At 38.0% G+C, this 20,396-nt stretch overlaps 1 protein-coding gene across 1 annotated transcript; it reads right to left on the reverse strand.

Annotated features, from left to right (window-relative positions):
- Nucleotides 1-446: 446 nt before the first annotated feature.
- Nucleotides 447-19,255, reverse strand: LOC134651946 (alanine aminotransferase 2-like). Its single transcript, XM_063507078.1, has 10 exons — nt 19,065-19,255; nt 7,270-7,359; nt 6,439-6,533; nt 4,944-5,134; nt 3,556-3,758; nt 2,997-3,119; nt 2,109-2,315; nt 1,507-1,650; nt 1,079-1,193; nt 447-628 (listed from the first exon to the last, which is right to left on the reverse strand). Exons 1-10 carry the CDS (start codon nt 19,176-19,178, stop codon nt 462-464), a joined length of 1,449 nt encoding a protein of 482 aa, XP_063363148.1. The 5' UTR covers nt 19,179-19,255; the 3' UTR covers nt 447-461.
- Between the last annotated feature and the right edge of the window lie 1,141 nt (nt 19,256-20,396).

The raw sequence follows: 20,396 nt of genomic DNA on the forward strand, positions 1-20,396 counted from the left end.
ATAACATATTTGTGATTTTTCCAATGTGTCAGATATTATAATAGGCGGTCCGTCGTCCATCCGATGTATTTTAAGCGACCCAATCCGATATTTATGCGGATACAGACTAACGATATTTTTGCCGGCCACAAAGCATCACATATTTTTACCGAGGTAGTGTCGTCATATACTTATGCCTCCAATGGAGCATCAGATATTTTTGCACGGCTGCCCATAGTCATATATTTATGCTGGTGACTGTACAGTACAGTACTGTAGTAGTAGTACCTAGTAGTGCAGTAGCAGCAGTACTAGTAATAATAGTAATAGTAGTAGTTTTTTGTAGCATTTTTATTGCACTACTGCAATCACTGCAATACTCTCGGACAGCATTGGTGATGATTCACACCACAAAATTATGGCATTTCAAACTGTGAAGTCGACATTTTTATAGATTTATTGACTAAAAACCCCCCTTCGCTTCAACCCTCACTCCTCTCATCTTCATACTCCTTGAGGAACCTGACATGGAAGTTGGCGATCTGATCCATCATGTAGCTAAACTCCTCGCGAGGATGCAAGATGGTGGTGCGGAAGTGCAGCGTGCCTTCGGCTTGGCCGAATCCTGACCCTGGTACAACGCAGACGCCTGAAACATTTATCAAGATTAATGTAAAAGACGATCACAAAATACGTACGAACATGTATCTACAGACAACAAAAGAATATTAAGTATGCATGACGAAATGGACCGAACTCAGCATAAATAATGCTAGCTACAAAACCAGCGCTGGTTTTTGGTAAAATTTCTAAGTCACTTAATATCCCTTGTATACCTACTCAAATCCAAGTTATTAAGCACTTACCTATCGTATTATAAAGTTACAAATAAACGTGTAGGTACACTGCCTTATTGCCCATACGTTAAAGTTAATAGTGTGTACCTATTTTTTTCTCACGAAGGTATATTTTTACATCAAATAATGACAGTATCATAAATGTTCCAATATTTCCAATTAATTCAATGAACCATGATCACCATCTACCATCTGATGGGTTATGAAATGAAATGATAGAAATAAAGTAATGGCTAGTATACCTGTTTCTTCGAGCAGATGTAAGCAGTAGAATTCATCAGGCGTCATTCCATGTGCGCGCGCCGCTACCGCCGCGCGCGCTGGTACCGAAAACCTCGGAAACGCAAACATTGATGCCTAGAAAAGAAGTTAGTTAGAAGTTAAAATAATTGAAGTGTGTAAAACGGAAGCCATCACGTCTATGAATATTTTATAGGTGCGAAAGAGGCGAACTACAAATGAAAAAATGAAGTTTTGAGCTTTATAGCGGCCGCTAACGGCCGGCTCGAATGTACAATACGTAAGGTTAGCGGACTGGAAAATACGAAAAGCTGAATTTAGGAGATACGGTGGGTTAATCTTGAAATATTACTGCTACAAAAGCAATTACATATTTTTTTAATTGTTGATCAATTAATTCCAGGCACACATTTAAGAATACAATACTTACGTCAATAGGATTACAAGAGAATGTAGGGATGGCATTGAGCTTCTGATACGCAGTAGCGGTCCGTTCGCAAAGTGTTCGCCGAACCGTTGCGAGCTCGTGCGCGAACCGTTCGTGGGACAGTTCGCCGGGCGCAGGCGGTTTCATCTGACAAAACATGCACAATAAAATACATATATGTACTCATTATTGCACACATCAATATACACAATATAGACCCCATAGGTTAACCTAGGTTTAGTTTTAGTATTAATTTATTTTTAAGTTTATTCTTAGTTATTTTTTTCATAGTTTATTTATTTTTATTTTAATATGTACCTAGATTTGTTTTGAAATAAATATACAGGGTGTTTCCTATAGCGAAAACAGAATCACAATAAGGACATCATGGTAAGGCCCTAGGACCCCGGTTCTGTTTTGGAACAGCAAAATTCTCCTAATGGCTCCTCTACACGATGGGCCAGCGCCGGCCACTCCAAGGGACGCAGCCATGCGGTAGAATGAGATAGCAATATCACTTGCTCCCTCTAACGCATACCTAAATGCGTCCCTTGGAGTGGCCGGCGCTGGCCCATCGTGTCTGAGCCATAAAATCTATTACTTACAACACAATCTAACGCACACTGCCCTAACAAGTTAGGGCACTGCGCCACAGCTCTCGTCGCCTCAAACGCTCTTCGCGCAGTTTCTGTCAGTCTAGGGATTTCGACCAACCCGGCGCGTGCGCCGCACTCCGCCGCCCAACCCTTGGATGCTGTTATGAAGCTGGCCAGTTCCATTGAGGAGTATGGAGCGCCCATTTCGTGCATCACCTGAACATTAGAGATAGTAAAATGTGGCTAATTCCGTCATAGGGACTATTCCGTCCACGAGCGTATATTTCTTCATACATCGTCGGAAAAAAAGCGTCATTTGATTGCTGAAACTGAAACTGCTTTGTCGATGAATTTGTAAATTTTTTTCGTTGTTCGAGAAATACGCTAATGGACGGAATAGACCCTATGCCGGAATTAGCCACATTGACCTTAAGTAAATGAAGTATATTCGGTGTGCATTTGAGCTGTAATACATACAGGGAGCCTATAATATCCCGCTGCTGGGCAAAGTCCTCCCCCCACTTTTTCCTGTCTTCCCGATCCTGTGCAATTGATATATTCGTGTTTAATTCCAGCGAGAATGCAAAGCTATTTACATGAAAATATTTACAAAATGTATTTTATTTCTTATGAAGAATGTTTTTTTTGTGGCATTTTCTAAACAAGTACACAAAAAATCAACCAAACATGCCCAGACACAACTAGTCACAGTTGATTATTAAGTAAGTGAGTAAATTTCGTAAGCTGCAATTTGTAGTATTAAACAAGCACTTAGATGTAAAGGCATCTAATAAAAAGTGGCAGCCAAAGTTATATCTGTATTTAGGTACAGAAAAGCTTGAGAATCTTTTCACAATAAAGTTCCTTGTATGGCAAGGCTAACAGATTGCAACTGACCTTTTTGAAGGACAAAAATGGCTTCGAGACGATGTTCTCCTGATAGACTTCATCAGCTAACAGGAAAAGTCGTCGCCGATGTGCGAACTTGATGATTTCTTCCATGTTTTCTCGTGTCAGCACCTGAGAGACACATTTTTGTTTATTTACCTTACCTTATAGCCTCATAGGTCAACTGTTTACATTGAAGTTGAGATCGAAAAAATGATGAATTTCTAACGTAACGATACCCTGAGAGTTTAACATAATTTTTGACCCAGCTCTTAAAAATTGAGGCTGATTTTCTCTTTTGTCATAATTTCTTAACTAAACATTTATTCTAGTAAATGGCAGACGTCAAAGAGTGAGGAACGAAAGCATTCTTACATTATAACCGAATTCTACTAAGACTAAGACCAAGAAATCGAATTTACTCTAAGATATATAACACTAACTCTAAGGTACAATATAAGATGTTTAAACAAGAGTTAATACTCTTTCGACACTTTCTATCTATAAGACCTTTGACGAATTGCACGAATGAAGGCAGAAATTCATGTCTCTCGGCAATACTATTTACCTGTCCAGTAGGGTTCCCTGGATTAATAACAACCAATGCTCTAACAGCACTGCTCTTGCTAGCTTCAGTCCAGCTGCGTTCTAGCTCATCGGCCACCATCGCCCAGCCCTGGGCTTCGTCCAGGTAGTAGTGGGCTTGCTGGATGCCCAGCTCTGATAGAGTCCCAGAGAATACAGGGTATTGGGGGATTGGGATCATAACCGCTGGAAAGAAAAGACAATATGAGAGACTATTTTGTGCGTAGTCTACACAAATTTAACACCCACCCGCTATCTTCAGTTACCCGTGAACAAGATGCATGTAATAGCGTCGGAATATCGGGAGCTCGAAAACAATATTAAAGGTAATCACGGTTCATATATCAGTCTATATAAGTCTATTTAATATGAGGAAACTTTACGGCGCTGGCAATTTCCATAAAACAAGAGTTTTATTGAACTACTTTGTAGAAGTAGTAAAATACTTTATTGTACAAAATGAAAACAAAATAAGAAAAATAACATTCGTCATTAGTACAAAGGCGAACGTCCCTAATTGTTTGGCAAAGCGGAATTTTATGTCTAAATTGATGTATTCTACAGTCCGTCATGAATGAATTCAGAGTACTCAGACCACAGACAAGACATCCTCTAGACTGAGCATAGTAACGCTACCCCCTCTGCCACAAATATACGGTAGTTTTACTCCATCTTCGAGTCAAGTGTCAGAATCCCGTGCCGTGATTGGTCCGTGTCTTTGAACGGACCAATCACGGCACGGGATTCACACACCTCGTCCCCCGCACCCCAGTATTTTTGGCAGCATCGGTTTCATGAAATAATTGATCTAAACTCCGTCTAGAGGATTCCTAGTCTATGATTCAGACTCAAAAATTCTATTATACATATTCATTAATAATTTGATGTTTTTGTTAGCACCTGTACATAGTCAGCTTGGTCAGGCAGACATGGTCCAAACCATTAAGGATATTTTAAGGAATTAAATAATATTTTTCTTCATTTAATCGATTCGACCTGCCGGCCCTGGGAATACCCAACTGTCGTGAAGTGGCGCAGAATAAAGGATGACTACGTTAGACCGGGCCGTGTCAGGGCCGGAGCTTCCGGAGCTTCGTTTTCTATGGAAAGCATCACGTGATCATCTGTCATCTGTAATAGAAAAGTAAGCGCCGGAAGCTCCGGGCCGGACACGGCCGGTCGGCCCTGTCTAACGTGAGTCATCCTTAAGGCAGAGTGGCGCTCTCCTGTGTCCGAGGCCAAGATCCTTTTTAGGTTACTGAGCTAGTGAAGTAAGTAATCGATTAGCATGTAATAATAAAAACGGTCACAACCATTTTGAATTCAAGGATCAATAAATGAATGAATTAATGATAAAGATTGGTCTCTCACCTGACGGCTTCCCATCCAAGTCTCCACCAAACAACGACAATACTGCTTTAATGAGGTCACTGGCACCAGAACCCAAGTAAATCTGTTCAGGATAAGCTGGTACGCCATCTCGCGTTGACAAATATTGTGCGGCGCGCCGACGCACTACTAGCAGGCCTTGTGATGGAGAATATGCACCGACTGAGCCTTTCCTAGAACATAATAAAGCTTATAAACTAAAACAGCAGTTAAAAGGAGATGAAAACTGTTAAGAGATACATATAAATGTTGGAATTAAAGAAGTCGTAGGCGGGTAAAATATGTGTGAGATAATCCATTAGTTACTAAGTTAGGTAAATCAAACGTGCAGTCTACTTTGGGAGTGCTTTTAGGTTTGATTGTTGATTTCAGGAATAAGTCTGATGAAACTTAAAGATACTTAATTGATGAACTAACCTAAGGACCTCTATAAACTGCAGTAGGTAGGTACCTAGTATAGAACTGTGTCAAGTTACAAGTATCCGATCACTCGAATTTTGCCACCGGAAGATCTAATATTGATTCAAAGTCAATTAGTGCAAGACGAAATATCAATTTAATCGATCAATATTGGCCAGGTACTAAAAGAATAATCCAAACCAAAATTCCTGTCTTCCCAAGATCAGTCCATATTTAATAGTTTTTAATATGTTTATGTCCAAAACAGATGTGTTCTTATTGTTCTTAATTACATCATCGTTTAGCCCGAGATTAGCACTGCGTGATCCTTTGTATTCCACGTTTTTCGCGTTTTTTTGCGCAAATGCGTTTATAATTGCGTTTTTGCACGCACGTGTTTCGCACAATGTTCAACAGGAAACAGGAAACGCTCTGGACCGAAATTCGCTTAAAGGAAATTTTATTACAAATATCTTTAGGCAATGTCTTGCGGAAGAATAGCAGATTTTATTGTAAACAAATATATTTATTTTTGGGTATTGAGACATTATTAAATTTATTAGTCAAAAGTACTCGAGCGAGGGTAACGAGGAGGCCTATTCGACGTTTAAAATCTTAACTTGATTTGTTATAGATATGACATAGATTTGTTATAGTTATAGGTACGAGTGCATTTCTAATAGATATTTTTTTAGAAGTTTTTGTTCAAAATATGTTAACAAAAAAAAGTGCCTGAATACTGAAATGATCTAATCTCTGACAGATTAGCCCGCCAGACTCATCTGCCAGACAGGTCTGCCAAACATACGTTTATTACATGTTACGCTAATTTAAATGTAATTTTATTTAATCTTAAGTTATAATTCTATTTTTGTTTCTTTCAACCGTTGCTCTGTTATTGTACTTAGTAAACCAGTAAGGAAGAGCGGTGTCTCTTGACACAGGTATCTTGTATGCTTAAAAAGAGACACCAACCTGCATATTGTTAAGCTACTATGTTACTGAATAAATCATTTTTAGTTTTTATTTTATTATTTTTTTTATTATTCCTAGATATTAGTTTTGTTGGATAACTTACGTGCAATCAGCCAACAGTTCTCTCGCTCTTGCTTTCACGTCATCAGGAATATCTGGACTGGAAAGCAACTGAGGACAGGCGACCAGCGCTTGCACCTATAGTTAAAAACATTCATTTGTTACGATAGCACAGGGCGGACACGCCATACATCTAAAATCGTTTGCGTTTATACGTGTGAACGGCACGTCTGTACACGCGTCATTGTGTGAGTAACTCGCTTAGGGAAGACGAAGCCGAAGTTTGCCGAGGCCGGCCGAAGTGACACGACAAGCCGTAAAGAAACATTTACGTGGAATATCTGTCACTGACAGAAGGTCTGTGTAAAGTCATATAGAAATATAGTAAGACAAGAGTGCTCACTCCATACATCAGTTAGACTATTAATTTCAGTGTCTACATCTAGCATCGAGTAGCGGAACTATCAGTACTGCTACATCTATTGTCAAGTAGATACTAAAGAAGAAGAAGAAGAAGAAGGAGTAGAAGAGTGGACTGATAGTTCCGCTACTCGATGCTAGATGCTAATAGTCTTTTTGGTACTAAAACTGATGTATGGAGTGAGCAATCTATGTATTTTTTTCTCTATGGTAAAGTTGAATGTTGGCTATGTTGTTCTGTAGTGAAGCCTATGGTGCCGGCGGTCAATGGCACTATGCAAGCGAGACAGCAAAATAATTATACGCGTGCGATAGAGATAGGACATAGCGGGTCAATGTACGAAATTATTCGTGCTAAGCTTCCTTACTTTAGGAAGCTGATGAGGTGTGAATGAAGCGGGGCTAACAGAAGATGAGTGAATGAATGAGTGAATGATAAGAATCCTTTACTGACCTGACGAATGAAGGTGAAAGGGGCTTGGCCGAGAGCATGGCAGTCTCCTATGTTAGCGCGGACTACTCGATCAAATGGTTTCTTCACGCCCTGGAAAACAGATAGATTTATATAAACAATAATAATATATAAAAAAATACAGTACATATGGTGCGACTTTCCCGAACTAGTGCGGAAAAGAGCACTTTCCGTGCGTATGTCGAAAGTTTAAAGTGCCATATGTACAGTAAAACGTTGTGCGATACACGTGCGAATAGGCAATTCGCAACTCGTGTCGATTTAAAACACTCCCTTCGGTCGTGTTTTAATTTATCGCCACTCGTTTAGATTTTCCTCTTTTCCGCACTTGTATCGTAAATAACTATTATATAAATACATATAAATAATGAAAGAAATGTCTGGCGGAACCGAAACTACATAGGTTAAGATGCAGGCTTTATAAGTTATCAAAGTCAGTGTCAAGATTTATCTTTATTCATCAACTTTAGTTGATGTTATGCTACTTCCAGTTTTGCTAATTAAGTTCATCTAATTCTGTCTCATAGGTTTGGTATATTGGTCCTTGCTCATAGTCTTAATTTTGTTTTATGTTAATTCGTTATATTTTGTTGTTTGTAAATAAATGATTATGAAAAAAAAATTCGTTATTAAGGTCAATGTCAGGTCAACGTCGAGGTCCAAATTATAATTTCGTGAAAAAAATCATAAAATCATGCTATGTTATCTACCTACGGAGGCTACAGACAGTCAATAACATAATTTACGCTTTTTATCCGGTTGTCATACAACGTGATCAATTTTTATTGCACTAGAGTCTATAGATAAGATAAGATAAAGATAAAAGATTTAAGTTTATTCAAGTAGGCATAATTACAATGCGCTTATGAACGTCAAATAAAGCTAGGTAGACCGGCTCCAACCCTACACCTCTGCCCCGAGAAGATTTAAATCCCCCCTCAATTGGAGGAGGGTATCCCAATATGGGACCGGCAACAAACTCGGCGGGACACATCTTTTAAAAAAAAAATTACATCTTATAATTAACATGCATTACGAGAAAATAAGGAAAAAGAAATACAATTTAAATTACTATAGAATTCATGCAATTATACACATAAGGTGTAATAGAAATTAGATTTAAAAATATATACATATGTACATGGAATCATACAAATACGTGTATAAGAATATTAAGCTAACATATTTTATGAATATTGGATTTTTAAATAATTTGATTTCGATATTAGCTTAATTTGACCGAAGGAACAATTGTTACAAAGTGCAGACTTACTCCAATACCTATTCATTCTTGTTGTTAGGTTACTGAATGAACCTCAGAATGCCCTAGTCTAGTGAGTGACAACAAAAACGCATGGAAAATACTATGATATGAAGAACCAAATATGATGAGTTTATGGGAATATCATCATTTTCCTCGCGTTGTCCCGGCATTTTGCCACGGCTCATGGGAGCCTGGGGTCCGCTTGGCAACTAATCCCAGGAGTTGGCATAGGCACTATAGTTTTTACGAAAGCGACTGCCATCTGACCTTCCAACCCAGAGGGTAAACTAAGCCTTATTGGGATTAGTCCGGTTTCCTCACGATGTTTTCCTTCACAGAAAAGCGACTGGTAAATATCAAATCATATTTCGTACGTAAGTTCCAAAAAACTCATTGGTACGAGCCGGGGTTTAAACCCGCGACCTCCGGATTGCAAGTCGCACGCTCTTACCGCTAGGCCACCAGCGCTTTTTTCCGCTAGGCCACCAGCGCTTTTTTTCGCTAGGCCACCAGCGCTTTTTTGGGTTGGGTTGAGTTTATGGGAATATGATTTGAGTCCACTTTGAGTACTTACGTGACATTAATAAACACCTATCGACATTGTTTAACACTCAAGTATGGACTCAAGATTTATATCTGTCATTTAATCTATATATATAAATGCAAGTGTCCTGACTGACTGACTGACTGACTGATTCATCAACGCAGAGCCGGAACTACAAAAGATAGAAAGTTGAAATTTGCACACTAGGTTGCATTTATAAAGTGTACAAGAGATAAGGAGCGATTTTGAAAAATTCAACCCCTAAGGGGGTTAAAAAGGGGATGAAAGGTTGTATGGGGTACAAGTTTTATTTTAAGCTAGGAATTTGAAACTTCGTAAAAGGGTATATTATTAAAAAACAAGAAAACTAATTTCAGCGTTTTTGAAAATTAATCCCCCAAGGTAGTGAAAAAGGGGTTGAAAGTTTGTATGGAGATCGAAATAAATTTTGAGTGCGGGACTTGAAACTTTGTATATGGACATATTATTAAAATACAAGAAAAGTAATTTTAGCGTTTTTAAAAATTCATCCCCTAACAGGGTTAAAAAGGGGTTGAAAGATGGAATCCATTACAAATTCCAAGAAACTTCTTATAAACGCGTAACATAAAATTAAAAAGTAACATTAATTGAACATTATTAAAAATTCAACCCCTAAGGGGGTTAAAAAGGGGATGAAAGTTTGTCTTGGGGTTCAAATTTTATTGTAAGCTAGGAACTTGAAACTTCGTAAAAAGGTATTATAATAAAAGAGAAGAAAACTAATTTCAGTGTTTTTGAAAATTCATCCTCCAAGGTGGTGAAAAAGGGGTTGAAACTTTGTATGCACATGAAATATTTTTTTGAGTGCGGGACTTGAATCTTTGTTTATGGGCATATTATAAGAATAAAAGAAAAGTGATTTCAGCGTTTTTGAAAATTCATCCCCCAAGGTGATGAAAAAGGGGTTGCAACTTTGTATGCACATCAAATATTTTTTTGAGTGCGGGACTTGAATCTTTGTATAAGGGCATATTATAAGAATACAAGGAAAGTAGTTTCAGCGTTTCTGAAAATTCATCCCCCAAGGTGGTGAAATTGGGGTTGAAAGTTTGCATGGAGATCAAACATTCTTTTGAGTGCGGGTCTTGAATCTTTGCATAAAGGCATATTATTAGAATACAAGAAAAGTAATATTAGCGTTTTTGAAAATTCATCCCCTAAGGTGGTGAAAAAGGGGTTGAAAGTTTGTATGCACATCAAATATTTTTTTGAGTGCGGGACTTGAATCTTTGTATAAGGGCATATTATAAAAATACAAGAAAAGTGATTTCAGCGTTTTTAAAAATTCATCCCTTAAAAGGGTTAAATAGGAGTTGAAAGTTTGTATGGAGGTCAAACATTTATTAGAGTGCGGGACCTAAATCGTTGTATAAAGGCATATTATTAGAATACATGAAAACTAATTTCAGTTTTTTTTTTTAATTCATCCCCTAAAAGGTTTAAGAAGGGGTTGAAAGTTGGTAGAGAGTTCAAATTGTATTTAAAGCTAGGAACTTTAAACTTCGTAAATAGGTAGTTAGGTAGTAGGTTTTACTAAATAGTGGACTTGAAAATATGCTGGTTGAGAGGGATTATATCGAGAACAATTTTATTCAGTTAGGGGCTTGAAACTTCGTAGCCAGGTTGTGTATAATAATTAACAAATGATTAACAGTCCCTACTGCTATCTTTTGCTGCATAATGTTCTAAGCTAATGTAGAATATATAACCACCAATATACAAATCCACGCGTACGAAGTCGCGGGCAACAGCTAGTCAGCCAATATAAGAACTTCCTACTGTGTTAGCATAATTAAAGCAGACACAGACCACTTGAACTGCTAGATGGAGCACATACTTTAAGGCAATCGAGTGACACATAAGTGCTCCCGGGTACACATTTAGTATAGTACCACTTATTTCAGTTGTTGATAATTACGACAAGCTCAACAATGTCAACAAAAATTTTAGCTTTGTGATACTGATGAAAAATACAAATTAAATGAAATAAATGTCATATACTAAGAAAAAGCGGCCAAATGCGAGTCGGACTCGCCCATGAAGGGTTCCGTATTTAGGCGATTTATGACGTATTAAAAAAAACCTACTTACTAGATCTCGTTCAAGCCAATTTTCGGTGGAATTTTGCATGGTAATTTACATCATATATTTTTTTTTAGTTTTATCATTCTCTTATTTTAGAAGTTACAGGGGGGGGACACACATTTTACCACTTTGGAAGTGTCTCTCGCGCAAACTATTCAGTTTAGAAAAAAATTATATTAGAAACCTCAATATCATTTTTGAAGACCTATCCATAGATACACGTATGGGTTAGATGAAAAAAAATTTTTGAGTTTCAGTTCTATGTATGGGGAACCCCCAAAATTTATTGTTTTTTTCTATTTTTGTGTGAAAATCTTAATGCGGTTCACAGAATACATCTACTTACCAAGTTTCAACAGTATAGTTCTTATAGTTTCGGAGAAAAGTAGCTGTGACTTACGGACGGACAGACGGACAGACGGACAGACAGACATGACGAATCTATAAGGGTTCCGTTTTTTGCCATTTGGCTACGGAACCCTAAAAAGTGACCCAAGCCTCCAGTGCCCCAGGCTGGAATCGAACCAGCGTCCTCTGCTATCGCGGCAGGTGCCTGTTACCTCTCGGCCACCGGGGGACATGGGCATAGGTCGAATTTTTCCAAGTATATGCACTTCATACTGAAGGCTTATGGCGCCCCCTGGTCACCTCTAAGGTAGAACAGTATGGTTCGACCTTCTAACTGGATCATCTCAGGTGATACCGAGTTAGCGAGAGAGATGGCGCTGCCAATCAATAGGTACATAATATAATATAGTAGTGTTTTTACTTGAAATAACAACAATTTAAATTATTTTCTAAAAATAATTTAATTTGTTCTAATATGTACAAATTAAATGGTCTGAAATGGCTTTGCTGCTCAAATCGTAGCATTTATAAGTAAAATTGCACCTATCTATGTACCTTGTGCTCTTTGTATAGATAGGTACACTTCATAATACGGTGTCAGGGGCTTCATAATACGGCGGTAGGCCGCGAAAACCAAAATTCGCAAATATCGGGGATCTTTCTCTTTTACTCTCATTAAGACGTAATTAGAGTGACAGAGAAAAATGCCGCAATTGACGAACTTCGATTTTCGCGGTTACAGCCCTGTGTAGTCTGTGATACGTAGCAGGAGGCTAATTCAAATTTACATGCTGAAAAGGATGTCATTTTGTTATTATTTGCCCGTGCGTCTCGCTCGCGCCAATAGGTACATACACAGACAGTACAAACGAAATGCACGCGCGAATGATAGCTAAATGACATTATTTAGATGTCAAATGTACGTTCGAATTGGACTCAATTACAGGACGCGATAAAACAAACAACACCTTACAAAATCTAGTGCAAAAGGTACACTGAAAAACTGAAACAACTGTCGCGACCTGCGCCTACGGTAATAATTCAGGGGAACGTGACCCTAACCCCCCCCCTGCGGGTGGGGTAGGGAGCAGGGATGTTGCGGATGCCGATTTTTTGACATCCGCGGATGCGGATGTTAAGATAGCTACATAAAAAACGTCAAATATTATATTTTAGTAAAAAAAATTCAAAAACCCGCTCAAGTGCGAGTCGGACTCGCGTTCCAAGGGTTCCGTACATTAAGTCCCACTCTCGCTTGACTGCTCATTTTTAATAGATTTTTTGGTTAATGACAAAATTATCTAGCAGTCTAGCACTTACGCCGATGCTAAGACGTTCCTGTACCGACCTGTTCCACATCCGCATCCGCATTAAACTCAGCATCGATTGTATGCGGATGCGGATGTTAAAAATAATGCGGGAGTTCCGCGGTTGCGGATGCGGATGCGGATATTCGCAACATCCCTGGTAGGGAGTGCACAAACAGGGCAATAAATCTGCCTTATAGCCAACAACTAACATAACTTACGCACTAGCGTGGGATACAGCGTAGCGGGGAGGCTGAGTCAAAATATATGGTCAAACCAATTTTATCAGTAAATAAAAACAAAAAAAAACTATATTCATCCTTTTCTTTCGGGTGATAGTACTAGTGTAAGACAAAGATAGTATGATTCTCTCTTTCTACGTTTGAAATGAGACAGTCCTTTGACAAACTATTAGTTCGTTTTTTTGCTTAGAAAAAATCATGATGCTAGCAAACCTAGAATAAATTTAAAAGTGGAACAGTTGGGTGAGACTTAAACTCACGCGGGCTCTGAATCGATACTCCAGCGCCCTGCTATCTGAGCCACCAAGACCTCATCCATAGCCAGCAAATCTTACCACCATATGCGTCAAGGGGACCCTAGCGACATCTACCGTAAGAGCGTTATACTACTACACAGCAAAACTGTTATGAAAAAGTTGCAAGAACTCAACTTGATGAATAGTTAACGCAACTTTCCTTGAACCCTAGTTGAGCCATCTGTTGTTCAACCTTGTTGTTGGTCTATAAGTGAGAAATCTTTATTAGTGGGAATAAATTATCATTTGCAATCCCACTTATCCAGGAGTATAATTCGATAATTTCCTTGGTTAGTGAACCAGTATATTTGGACCATCGTTTCCTGTATAATTGGCTTTTTATATCACTTTAGTGGAAAGCAAGCAACTAGTCTGCTTGATCGGAAGCAATCATCGCAGCCTACGGATGTCCACAATCCCAGAGGTGTCATATTCCCGTTTCCGACCTTTTAGAAACCTAAGGATAACTGTATTTCCGTGTACCTACAATTCTGTGTCATTTTTTGTCATATAGTGTTTCTTGATCCTATTTTGCAATAAATCAAAGTCATTGCAAAAATGTTTACCTAAATAAAACTCTACAAGAGTTATTTAAAAATACTTTTGTAATTTGACAATTAGCTGTAAAACTGTTTCACTCTCTCTCTCTCTCTCTCTCTCTCTCTTTCTATAATTAAAAAAGAAAGTTTCGATCATCCGTTTATTTGATTTGATTAAAAAACAATGAGGCAGCCGCCCTTTTCGCTACATTCTGTCAAAAATATGTTTTTATTGCCTCCCAGCGTCAGAATGGCCGCAAGTTCTTTCGCTATCTGCCCCATCACGCGAGATAATGCTACTTCTCTATTCCTCACGTAACAAACCGTATGTTCACTATAATTACATTCAATTACTTACTGTATTGTCACGCAATAAAGTACAATCTCAATAATCTCCAATATCACATACGTTTTCCACACGAGGTTCTGTTATTCTATAACTAGATAGATGTATGTTATTGAATTTTGTATGGTTGTAGGACTTTTGGATGCACTGCGATTGTGGGTACTAATGAAGAAGGTAGTATTGAATACTTTTGTTTAGGATATTTTATTTTACAGGCTCGACATAAACTATTCAAGGGCTTTTAAATAACAATTTCGGAAACGAAAAACATTTCGTTTCCGAGATTGTTACTGAACTGTTGTTGTTGTTCCCAAACAACAGTTTGGGTCCCTTTGTTTCCCATAAAGTTTTAAGTTATTGTTTGTCATATTATCATTAGTCATAAAACTGAAACCGTTAACTTTTCAGAATTTTCGTAAGGTTATTCTATAGATAGGTTAGGTTAGGTCAAGTTTGTTTTATGGCAATCCTGAAAAGTGACGAGTTTATGAGCCAAATGAATTATGACAAACGAAAATGCGGGCAAACAATACATTATGACTTGAAACTTTTTGGGAAACAATAGACTCCAGATAGAAACCCGTTGGTGAACGTAAGTACCTAGGTAGCTACATATTTGCCTATGGACCGAGCCAGTGGGGTGCCAGAGTAGCCAGTGGGTGATATTGTTCACTACTGTTTGAGAAACTTCTAAAAGTGTCTGATTTAGATCGACTGCTACGGTTCAAATCTGAGTTCGCCATATCTATAAAAGCATTTTGACATACTCGCAGCTCGCCTTAAACGCAATTTGTCCAATACGCTTCTCGCCTTTTTTCGTCGTCATTGAAATAGTAGTGAATATAATCAGACGTGGCTAACTCCGCGACTTCGTCGCGTCGCTACAAGTACCTACAAGTACACGCGGTCCACACTAATTTTGGTGTCTAGCCATAGTAGTTGCCGCGCACCGCTACGGAACGGAGACGCTTGCTCGCGCTTGTCATATCTGTCGTAATAGACGCGTCTTGTTAGAGAGTGAATCTTCTGTACCTAGAGTACTATTAGTGATATAATGTCCGTAGGAAAGACCTTCACCTTAACTCATACTAACAAAGTATTCCACCCGTAACGGTTACTTCATATCAGAATCAGAAGTAATAGACGGTCAAGTGCAAATATTGAATACCTACCTACGCCTCGCTTCATTGGTATGGCGTATAAATGTATTAAAACTGCTATTATAAAATTGTACAATGCATCAAAGATAGTTATGGTTATGATATTTACGGTTAATTCTGATAAGTTATGAAAGTAAGTCGAGCAAATACATTATCACTGGCAACATTTTTGTAGCGCTACACTCGTAGCCGATCCCAGCGTTTTCCCGCTTTGTATAGGAAAGCGACTGAACAGAAAGCCGCCGAGCGGGATCCCGGCACTCAATGTGTTACAGATGTAGTGCATAATTATTTGCCATCGTATTTTCACGGAAACGTACGAACGTGTCTTGCTATTCAGTCAGTCTCGGTACAAAATTAGTGAGGTTGACTGACGCAGCATGACAAATACGAATGTTTCCGAGAAAATACGATGGAAAACAATTATGCACTTGTATCTGTAATGTACCTACAACTCCAAAGGCTAACTACAACCTAAACCTAAACCCACTTTTGTATGGATTCCTATGCCCAATACTTTGACTTACGAGTATAAGTATTAAGTAGGTACTTATATTCCTAATGAATAGTTAGGGTTATGAAATTGGTTCGGTTTTATGATTGTTGTTAATATTTTATGGATTTAGGTGTTCCAGAAAAATATTATTTGAGTTATTACAGCGTCCTGGGAACAATGCCTCAGGCAAATTTAGGGCTAGATTTGTGATTTACTTATTTTGTTATCTTATCTCTGTTTTATTTAATGAATATTATATATAAGTGTATTTTGTTGTTATTACAAAAGAACAGTAATACTTATAGGATGAATCGAGATTAATAATGACGAATGAATAATGATGCTGTAACAACGTTACAAAAAAAATGTTTTCTTTGAACTAAATACTTAGCAACTTTCTTAAAAGTACACAATAACATATGTAGGTACATTAAACTCCCAGCCCTTAAGAAAATAAACCTTATAACATATTAACGAAAAACACCATCACCCTAATGGGTTGCAGGGAGAGAAAGGTCCCGAAAGGGTACCTTTACCTTAAATATACACGATTCTGTTTCACCAATTTGATATTGTTTACATCTTATTTTGATATGACCTTGAGTCTGCGTTGATTGGTCTTCCCGAAATGCAATCTATAGGCTTTTAACCTCGTGCCGCCCAATGTACATTAGGATGTACCTACACTCAGTTTCGATCGAATGTCAACCTTAATTAAAAAACAGAGTAGGTAGCATTTCATTTGTCTCGTAAAATTTTCGAACAAATGAAATTCAACCTAATTGAAAATACAACAATGTTCTAACTTCCTGGCTATAATTTTATGTGGTGGGCGGCACGACGAAGGCATCCCACGCGCATCAATAAGTGCTGAAGACATGACTCAAAGTCGTATCAAATTTACATAAAAACCTTATCAAATTTTTAAAACAGAATTGTCCTCTTGGTCGATTTAACAACATAGAAGGTACAGCTGTGATTTTGATTTTGATTATTTTAATACGACCTTGAAGATTGCTAACGCTGATTGGTGCACGCGAAATGAAGTGAAAATCGTGCATGAAAGTCGAAGTCGCCAATATGATCGTCAAAGTCGTATCAAGACCAGATCAAAACCGTACCAAGTTGTTTAAGCTGAATCGTGCTCTAATTCGATGAAAAGAATTCAACGTATTACTCTTAATGCATACAAACGTTTTTCCAATACTTTTATTTTTATAATTCAAGTACCTTTTGAATTCAGGGTAAATGCATTTGAATTTGAAAAGGGCTCGCACGATATTCACGGAATGACTCGCTTAGGGTCAGGTGGGGTGAATATAAGATGGCGAATGTTTTCTAAGAGAAAATGAGAAATTATTGCAATTTAAAAGAAAAATACTAAGAATTCTTATTGGATTTGTGTTGTAAAACAAAAAAAGCATTTTCAAATTTAATTTAAGCTTCAGTTGACTATCACCTCATAGTATAAAACAAAGTCGCTTCCCGCTGTCTGTCTGTCCCTATGTATGATTAGATCTTTAAAACTACGCAACGGATTTTGATGCGGTTTTTTTTAAGAGATAGAGTGATTCAAGAGGAAGGTTTATGTATATTTTGTTAACCCGTGCGAAGCCTGGGCGGGTCGCTAGTTCATTTATATGTTATATATTTCATTGTGATTTTTTTAGTTACAGCCGGCAGGAAGATGGACAGACGGCCAGCGTAAGCCTAGCAATAGGATTCCATTTGTGACTCTTTGAGTACGGAACCCTAAAAACCGCCCTAGAGCATATATCTACGGAAGAAGCTACTGAACCCAGTTTAGAGTTCCGTAGCTGCTTCTCAGTAATTATATGTAAATACGTAAAGCGTCCCTGAATCCAAAAATAAATTCCATAACCCCGGCCCCGCGATGTTTCCAAAATGGGGTCCCTTTGTTTCCCATAAAGTTTTAAGTCATAATGTATTGTTTGTCGGTATCATCTTGGGTCGTCCCATTCGTTTTTCGTCAAGTTCTTAAATTAGTTCTATTATTCTGCTTTCGTCACGCATTCTACATTGAAAGCCACCGACGATTGTGACGAATGTAGAATGGGTGACGAAAGCAGAATAGGACTAATTTAAGAACTAGACGAAAAACGAATGGGACGACCCAAGACGATACCTGTTTGTCATATTATCATTAGTCATAAAACTTAAACCGTTAACTTTTCAGGATTTTCGTAATAAGGTTATCCTATAGGTTAAGAGGTTAGGTTAGGTTTGTTTTATGACAATCCTGAAAAGTGACGCGTTTCTGAACCAAGTGAATTATGTCTAACGAAAATGCGGGCAAACAATACATTATGACTTAAAACTATTTGGGAAACAATAGAGACGAAACCAAAACTAAAAACGAAAAAAAAGCCTCCAGGGTTATCGGAGTTCTCGCCGGAACTGTCCTAAGCCCGTACCATGAGTCACTGACAGTGTCAAAACTGACATTTACGCTATCGAGAGTAAACGTAATTTACTTTCTATACATCTCGCTCGTACTCGCATATTAGTGCGAACGAGATGTATAGAAAGTAAATTACGTTCTCAATGGCGTTTATGTCAGTGCCAAACTGATGGTAGCCGTACTATTTTAGGTTGTCAGGTTGTCACCTAACCCCGGTTGTCCGGATGTCCCCAGAGAGTGTGGCAAAGTGTCTAAGTTTCCCTTACTGTGCCAAGGGAAATAGCGAATTTGTAAGTATAAAAATAGTTTTAAAGTGTTTGGAAGAAATGAGATTGCACCTCCCCAAATATATTTGATAATGGCACCCCTTTTATTGGTTTTTTTATATAAAGGCACTGTAAGTTGTTATATTGATTTAAAGTTTTAAACCAAAAAGGATATCACTCAAACTTTTAACGTCACGTTCGAAACGTCATAAATAAACGTAAGCCTTACGTTAAGTCCCGTGTTAGTTATAAAACTATAAGTTGTTGTAGTTGAACCTACAAAGTAAATAGGTAACTTTAGGGAATACACTGTTCGAATTATTTCTTAAAATTAAATAAATTTGTTAATACAAATTAAAAAACACGACTGCAGTTTAAAAGCGAAAAAAATATTGCGATGTTTTTTTAAAGCCAATGTACCTTTTCAAGTTCCTTTTCGATTTGCGCGGCCCTCGCCACGATAGGACCGCGGACCGCATACTGTATGTTCAGAAGATTCTGATTGATATGCTCCGAAGTAGATTCCAACTTCATCTTGACACTTTCAATTGTAACCGTATAATGCACTCCTAGAACGATGTACTGAGATTTTATTGAAACTATATCGTGGCCAGCTGACTGTAGATAGTTTTTATGCATAGCTACAACGCAGGCGATTCCAATCCTTACCGGCAAGAGAATAGAGTCTTTATTAGATGAAGTTTTGATTGTGTCCAGAGAATCGGCGCTCGGTGATTCCCTATCGTTTTCCTTATGATACTTAAATCTGCAGGTCAGCTTTTAGGTTATCTTTACCGCGAAATTCTAAGGTGATAGTTTGGCGGTAGGTACCTAATGAAAGTATTAGATGACTAAGCGCCATTTGCACCTTCCCACTAATAACCCGGGGTTAACAGGTTAAACCTGGAGTTAGCATGGTTACCAGTACAATTTGACAATTCAGGAGACAAGAGAGAGACAGGAGACAATTGTCAGCGTCCTAAAATAATAGTACAGTCACCAATAATAGGTGTTACTCTTCGAAGGCCACAAAAATATGTGACACACTCTTATGGCTCTACAAATAAGATCGTGTCAGATATTTTTGCGGCCTTCGTTGTGTAACATATTATTGCTGGTGACTGTACCAGCGCTTATACTACGGTTTTTGATTTGCTCTAAGTAAGAGCAAACTCGATAAGTTATATTATAGGTATTAGACTGAAAATTTTAACGTTCATGCACGTTTCCATCGCTAACATGTGTATGCACGTGAATCGAATGCAAATACGAGGGGCGTTCAAAATATTCTCGGTATTGATATCTTACGACCTCTTCTAAAATTTCTTTCGTTACTGGCCGCTAAGGTTTATTCATTGACATTAAAAAAAAGTATAATTCGAACCGAGATAGTCTTTTGTTTTTCTGCAATTGCTGAACAAACATGAACATCCTGTGCGAATTGACAATGTTAACTAAATTAGAACATCGATGCGTGATAAAATTCTTGACAAAACAGGGTAAAAATCAAAAAACCATAAAAGAGGAAATGGATTGTGTTTACCGTGAGTCTGCTCCTTCTTTATCTACCATTCAAAAGTGGTCAAGCGAGTTTAAACGCGGAAGGGAGAGTATTGAAGATGACCCTAGACCTGGCCGGCCTGTAGTAGCTACTTCACAAGAAAATATTGATAAAGTGGAAAAACTTATATTGGAAGATGGTCGAGTGAAGGTAAAATCTATAGCACAAGTAACCAATCTCTCTATTGGTAC

Source organism: Cydia amplana, chromosome 11 (genome assembly GCF_948474715.1).
Source record: "Cydia amplana chromosome 11, ilCydAmpl1.1, whole genome shotgun sequence".
NCBI lineage: Eukaryota > Metazoa > Arthropoda > Insecta > Lepidoptera > Tortricidae > Cydia > Cydia amplana.

Coding starts and splice junctions, on each gene's coding strand:
- LOC134651946 (XM_063507078.1), bottom strand. CDS start 19,178: ATGAAGTTGGAATCTACTTCGGAGCATATCAATCAGAATCTTCTGAAC. Junction 2,316..2,996: donor CATTTTTGTCCTTCAAAAAG/GTCAGTTGCAAT, acceptor TCTAATGTTCAG/GTGATGCACGAAATGGGCGC. Junction 1,651..2,108: donor AGTGTGCGTTAGATTGTGTT/GTAAGTAATAGA, acceptor ATGTTTTGTCAG/ATGAAACCGCCTGCGCCCGG.